Genomic DNA, 7,069 nt, shown 5'->3' with positions numbered 1-7,069 from the left:
AAAACCACCCTGCCAGTAAAGCTGATCAGGACTAATGAAAAAATGCAGACTTAGTTTGAGGAAAAGTTAAATCATTGCAGAATATAAAATATTTGGAAAGCTCAGTAATCACCAGGTTTGCCTACAAAGTTCTTTCTTTTGTTTAGAGCTATGAAACACCCTTCACCATGTGAAGACTCGACAAGAACCAAGTTGATTAACTATATTCACTATTTACCTCCTTTTCCTTTTGCATTGCAAGGTAAAATTACAGATCATGTCAAAAATGTTAAATAGATGTAGAATTTACTTCTTCCTGGCAATATGCCTTCATGCAAATTACCCTTAATTATAATTCTTTATCTGTCATGGAGTACTTTTCAATTTTTAAATGAAAAATGAGGAGTGAAGTCAACCCATGTATGATACTTTGTTTTCAGTCTCACTCTCGAAAATAAGATCACAAAGCACGACCTCAATAACAACAGTTAATGGGTCAGATTATGTAAAATTGATAAACCAAATAGTCACTAAAATTTTCTGTCTCAGAATCTGGTTTTGTGGGAAAGTGGAAATACAGACACACAGTTACTTCATTACCACTTAAAAAAACCATTTGTTTTATCTATCAATCGTTGCCTGAGTGTCAGATTAGCATCAGAACACATGAAATCCAGGATTACAACGTCACAAACGAGTTTAATGAATATAATATAATTATATTAGTATCTAAAGATTTCTGTTCATTGAACATGATTAAACTCGAGGTTGAACAGGAAGACCTGCCCAGCAGCTGGTGAGACACAAGCACTCCATCCTCCTGCACTCCCCCCAAAACCACCAGCCAGAGACTAAAGCTGCTCTCCGCCGAGCCACAGAGCGCTGCTGAATTTGGGCCGAGCTCTGCAGAGCTGTCCTGCTGGCACAAGCTCAAGCCTTCGACATTTACACCCTGCCCAGCACGCCGGGGCTCAAAAAGCTGAGGAAAACTTTCATCTTATCTTTCATCTACCTATGAACTTCCAGAAGCACACGACCGCTTCAGGTTCCCTGCGTGCAGGTCTGGAGAAGGACAGAAAGGTGGGGCGGGCCGAGAGGACTCCACTGCTGTTGGGGTGCACTCGTGGTCTGCTCCCAGCCAGCCACAGAGGGGAGGAAGAGGAGAAAAACCTCAAGGACTTATCGCTTCATAACCTCACCCAAGATTTTTGTCTTTCAGGAACACCCACGCTGTGTAAGCCCAAGCTGAAGTGGCAGCAGAGTATCGAGTCACCAGGCAGAGCTGCATCCCACGGGCTGCCAAGGGAAAAGCATCCCACGGGTCGCGGGCTGCCACCACGTGAAGCACTCGGCTATTTATGGAGAAATAAGAGCCTCAGCCAAAGGTTTCAGTATCGAGCAAAACAGGGACTTTCAGAACCCATTTGCTTTATTTAAAAAAATGTTTAGAAGGAAAGCAGATATTAAAAGAAACCCAGAGGACCGTGAAAGACAATACAGCAAGCTGCAGCTCTTTGATAGGCTTTATCAGGAAGGGCCAGCAGCTGCCAGAGGTGGACTGGTGGATTTTCAGGGGGCAAGTGCTGGAAGGCTGACCTTCTCTGTGAGGCCACCAGCGACTCCCTTTGGCTCGTCAGGTGACAGAGTGCACAAGATGCCCTCGACATTTTTACCATGACGAAGCAAACAACAAAATCAGAGAGAAAAGCACGTCTGTATCTTCCAGGGCCTCTCACCAAAATTCAGCCACAAAGCCATCCCTTGAGGCAAACCAAAAAAGGTGTCTTGCTGCAGAAAGTTTGGGAATTATTTTAACAGGAGTTTTGATAACAAATTAGAGCATCAGCATGCGTACAAACGCCCCAAATGGACTCATGGTTCCTCAGGGCTGTGCTCTATAAACACAGTTAAAGCATTCTTGCCCCAACACGCTCGTGTGTTTTGAGATGCCAGTGACCCTGGTATTTCTGGAAGGGCTGTTAGCTGGCAAATAACAACACTGTGACCTCTTGAGTAACAAGAAAGAGAAATGCAAACAACCAAGAACAGAGCAAAACAAAAATATTTCCATAAGCAGACCTTTTTATATCCTGAAAAGAGATCTCTGGCCCCAGAGTTCAGAAAGGACACGTTAACCTGTATGATATGACTCCCAGTATCTCATAGTCCTCAATAAATTTATTTGCTCAGCAAGAAAACAGCAAAAATGTCTCAAAAGTAAAAATGATTATGGAAGATATAATTGAACTGATGTGTAGAGTTTACCAAGGTTGCTCTGCCATGCTCCCCTCAGACCCAAGGGGATGAGGTGCTGTGAAAAGAGATGGCCCAAGTCCCCTCAAACAGCAGTCAGACACAGGAGGGAACATACCAAGGCCTCACGTCCTGCTCTAAGGAGCCAAGAAAGCAAAGGAGGAAGAAAAAAATATTTCCATCCTAAGATTTCAGTGAAGAGAAAGTTAGGTTTGCCTCACCTCTTCCAAAATGTAAGGAGAGTGGCACTAGGACAACTCAGGGTACATCTATGGCAGGACTGCAATGGAACAGGGAGTGTGGTTTTGAAGGAGTTTGCCCAATTCCCTCCCACACCCCCAGCTCTGGTGTACTCAGGGTTCTGTCTGGGTGAAGCAAGCCAAAGGACTTGCTCCAGGAGCATGCCTGATGTGCTCCAACCACAGAGGTACTTCTGTTCCAAGGCCCAGTCCAGAACCATCTCAGGCAGAACGCCTGAGAGTGCACAACGTGGACACAGACTCCGCAGCACCTCCCGAGTCACTCTGTGAAGTTTTGTCTGGTGATGTTGACTTGCCTCAGAAAGATAGCTACAACTACTGTGGCAACTCAGACAAGGAGGAGATAGTACACTGGACACACGATGTTAAAAATAGGACTTCATTAAGATATCAAAGGCTGAGAGGAAGCTGAGAAGTGAAGGACCAGGAGGGAAACAAAGCTTACATCTGTTATCTCCGCAGCACTTCCATGCTTGAAAAGAGGACGAGGTATGACATAATGAAACACCCACAACAAACTTCCTCTCCTCCATCACTCCTAGCCACGAATTCTCAGGGAAAACAGTAAAGCACAGCTTCCTAACAGCACCTCTGCTCACAGCACTGAGCAGGGGCTTGGCAGGGGATAATTAAGGGGTGAAATCTCAGTTTATTAAGTCTCAGAGCTGCTCCTCAACAAAACCTTCCCCTGGAGCAGGTTCTAGACACCAGCCTGTGGCATTGCTGTTAGATTCCTTTTATCATTGATTTTTTTTCCCCCCGATGCCATTTACCTATCAGCCAGGGAATTTGAATGTTGAACCAAGTACTGAGGAAACAGGAAAAACTGGGCAACTGTAGCACCCACCACATGCCCACCGAGGGTCTGAGCACAAAAGGAAAAGGGACTGTGGGTGCCACAGACCTGTGGGTAAAGGTGGTCAAGGCAGAGGTCTGTCTGGTTTAGAAGGAGACACAGACTCTGATGTCTTTAACTACAGAAGACATTGATAAGACATGGAAGCAAATTACAGTTCCACAGCAAAATGCAGAAGGGAAAGGAAGGAAAAACCAACCCAGCCCATATTCCTCATTCAAGTAATTCTTCCCACATGCTGCAGCTGCTTTCCTAGCTAGGTTTCAGGGTAAGAGGAGACTGTTAAAATGTCAATCCACAGACCACGCTTCACCTTATCCAGGCTGCATTTCAGTTTGTTCAACTGCAGCACCCTGGCTAAAGCAGGACCTGAGACAGGCATTCCAAGCTGCAAACTCTGCACCTCTGTACCCATGAGACACAGCAGGCTATGCCCTCTCGCAAAAAATGTAGCCAAGGGTGGAACAGAAGCCTGAGAAAGACCACGAAAACACCACTCTGGCCTGGGGTACAGCTGCTCTACATGGAGCTTGTGAGCTCTGAAAACACAGCAACAAATAAATAAAAATATGTAAGAGCAGTACCATCAGTCTCCACAAGCAAGTTCACGTCACTTTGCGACTAATGAGGTCGAGTACAGTTGTAAATTTAGCAAAAATACTTAATTTTATTTGTTGCTACAACACAGCCTTCACACTGCACCTGGCTGTAAAGGCAGATGGGAGAGGGAACACTGCAGGGTTGCTTCTTTGCCTATTCATTTTCACCAGCACAAGATTCAGCTTAGAGCTACAGAAAGATTATGCCTGATCCTTTTTTCCTCTCGAAAACACACTCCCATTAAAACACAGGAGAGTCGACAGCTCTCAAATAAACACACTGAATTTGTATTTTCGAAGCTAAACAGAAAGCCCAAGCCCAGGGACCCATCTGCTTCAGTTCTGCAGCTCCCAGCCCCCGATGTCACCGTGGGCACTTTTCCTGCCCGTAAGCCTCTCGTCAGCCCCGCTGCCGTACGCACGCGGGCAGCGAGCTTACCAAAAATAAGTATTTGTGTCACACCAAAATAAGCACCTGCCACAGGCGAGTGGCCTGCCACTGCTGCTGCCACCCCTGTTTTGCAACACGCTCCCCCCTGCCCTTACACACTGACCTTTCCACAACCACCCCGGCCTCGCTTTGTATTTGTTGCAACAAATTTCTCCTTCCTCTGCCACCGCGCTGTCCTACGGCTCCCGCTTCTTCCGCTCCGTTTTCCACGCTTACTTTATAAAAACAAGTATATTTATAAACAGAACGAATAAACACACGTAGCCTAAAAGGGTTTGCAACAGATTCCTCTCCCATTTTTGAGTTGTTTGGGCCCCGCCCTGGGCCACAAGCGCTGGGGACAACCATACCTCTGCCAGACAACGGCGCAGCGCTGAGGGGACGCAGCTTTTACTAAGAGACAATTAAACCCTCAGCGTGTACAGTCCTCCTCCACGCGCTCCTACGTGCTGCCAGGAAGCAGCCAAGGGGTTCATTCCCAACTGACTATTCTGTAGAAAAATGAAAATCGGACCCTTAGCCAAGCCAGAATTTGAACTGAAGGATCCTTCATGTTCTTTTCCGAAAGGCAAATTTGCAGCTTCATCCCCAAACCCTTCGGGCTGCAGGAAGGAGAGTATCTGCCAGCTCATGGAACCACCTGAGTAACTTTTTCCAGCCTAACTTCAAATTGTAACAACAACTTTCTATATCAAACTGCCAAATCTACAGCACTCGCTTCTTTCTGTGAATCCAGCTGTCACTTTTCCCAAGTGCCTTCGCAGTCCCAACTCTCCCAATGCCAAAAAAAGCTTTTCACAGATATACATAATTTTGCCAAACACATATGCTCTCTGTATGGCACACAAAGTCAATTAACAAGTTTACTCACTGAATTAAAGGATGACACACAACAGTAAAACAAAAACCTCCTGCAGTCAGGGAAAACATTAACTTTCTCCTCCCTACGATGTGATCCTCTGTCAAGGAGCACTAAAGGTGTTTTGAAGTCTGAGTACATTTTGACTACCCCAGATGAACTTTCACACTTATCTCCACGGCATCTTTTATTCCCTAATTCCCATGATGTTTCTGATCACCAGTTACGTGTAGAACACGCTCAGTCTGCGAGTCAGCAAGCACAGAACACACACTAAGGAAAAAATATTCCCTCTTAAGAGGAAAAACAAAATACCAGGCACAAAACCAAAAGCACGTACCTTTTAACTGGTCGGCTACCACACTCTGACCGACCCGCTCAATCACCTTCCCATCCTCCATTTCGTAACGGTCGTCCAAATACTTGGCGGTAGCTTCCGAAATATGGACTTTTCCAGCCACCCCGAGCTGCTCCATCAGATTGGCCAAATTGACATCGTTGGACCACACATCGAACTTGAATCTCCTCATTCCCAAAATGCCACACAGGACCGTCCCGGTGTGAACGCCGACTCTCATGTTCACCATTTCTTTCTTCTCTTGGCAAAACTGCTCGATGGCTTTAATCATGCCCAAGCCCATCTCGATGCAGCAGTAAGCGTGGTCCGCGCGGGGCTCCGGGCAGCCGGCCACGCAGTAGTAGCAGTCCCCCAAAGTGCTGATCTTCTCGCATTTGGTGTCCTCGCACAGGCGGTCGAAGCGCCCGAAGAGGTCGTTCAGGAGCCCCACCAGAGCGTGGGCAGATTTATTGGCGCTCATTTTGGTGAAGCCAACGATATCCGCGAACAAAATGCTCACTTGCTCGATCTGCTGCATTTTAAAAGGACGGAATATGATGGGGGTTTTCTGGATGGAGGGCTTCTTCTTCCTGTTTTTGGGGCTGGAGGTGGAATGACGTTTGATGGAGTTTTCACTTTCATCATCCCCCTGCTTCATTAAGTCATCGGCTATTATTCTTGGCATAACAGAATGAATCATCCTCTCTTTCAGGGCTTTTTCCACTTCCAAGTCTTTTCCATGCATGATGGACTGCCCCACTTTCAGGAATGTGCTTCTCGATCTGACTTCGGACATGATAAATAAATGGATCCCGATGGCGTGGATGCAGATGTGCAGGAAGGCTTTACTCAGCAGCTCCCAGTAAACCGCCCCGGCTCCGGGCGGCGTGAAACAGGTCTCGTCACGGAAGTGATAACCAAAGCTCTCGAAGAGGACCGAGTACGACAGCCCCAGAAACAAGCTTAAATACAAGGGTAAGTGCATCACCGTGTAAAGCAACAAGAGCACTTCGATACACATAGAAAAACTGCCTACTTGAGAAAGACAAGTGTCTGTGGGATCTGCCGGGGCAGTCTGGTTGGACATGTCACCACTTCCTGAGATAGGCTTCAGAGCCTGGAACTGCGGAGCCAGTGTCAGAGCGAAAACCAGGAGGATGAGTACCAGAGAAGTCCATACGTAATGGCGGGCGTAAGTCTTAGTGAAAGTGAACACAAAAAAAGCTACACATACCAAAAGGAAGCACAGAGCCGGCACCATGAAAACGATCTGTTTCTCTCTCATGTGCACGCCGAAGTAGATGCCCCAAAGGAGGCAGGCAACGCCAATGTAGAAGAGGGCATAACGGAACCTGCGCTGGGTCTGCGGGAAGCACCTCTCCATGCAAGCCTCCTCCAGGTTGTTGGAGTCGAACTTGGGGTTCCACCACTTGGAAGAGGCCCTCTCGAAGAGCTGCGGCAGCTTCTTCTGCCGG

The 7,069-nt window shown here is 47.0% G+C and overlaps 1 protein-coding gene across 1 annotated transcript in view; it reads right to left on the bottom strand.

Moving 5' to 3' along the window:
• ADCY9 (adenylate cyclase 9) overlaps nt 1–7,065 on the bottom strand; it is a gene marked incomplete at its 5' end in the record, with an annotated part of 59,322 nt that extends 52,257 nt beyond the window's left edge. Inside the window, one exon of the mRNA XM_008943131.1 lies at nt 5,598–7,065. Within this exon, the coding sequence (XP_008941379.1) occupies nt 5,598–7,065 (1,468 nt within the window). The remainder of the gene's footprint in view (nt 1–5,597) is intronic.
• Nucleotides 7,066–7,069: the final 4 nt, after the last annotated feature.

This window comes from Merops nubicus, unplaced genomic scaffold (genome assembly GCF_000691845.1).
Source record: "Merops nubicus isolate BGI_N331 unplaced genomic scaffold, ASM69184v1 scaffold26576, whole genome shotgun sequence".
Taxonomy (NCBI): domain Eukaryota; kingdom Metazoa; phylum Chordata; class Aves; order Coraciiformes; family Meropidae; genus Merops; species Merops nubicus.
The sequence above is the reverse complement of the archived record's forward strand: the minus strand, read 5'-3'. Positions and strand labels throughout refer to the sequence as shown.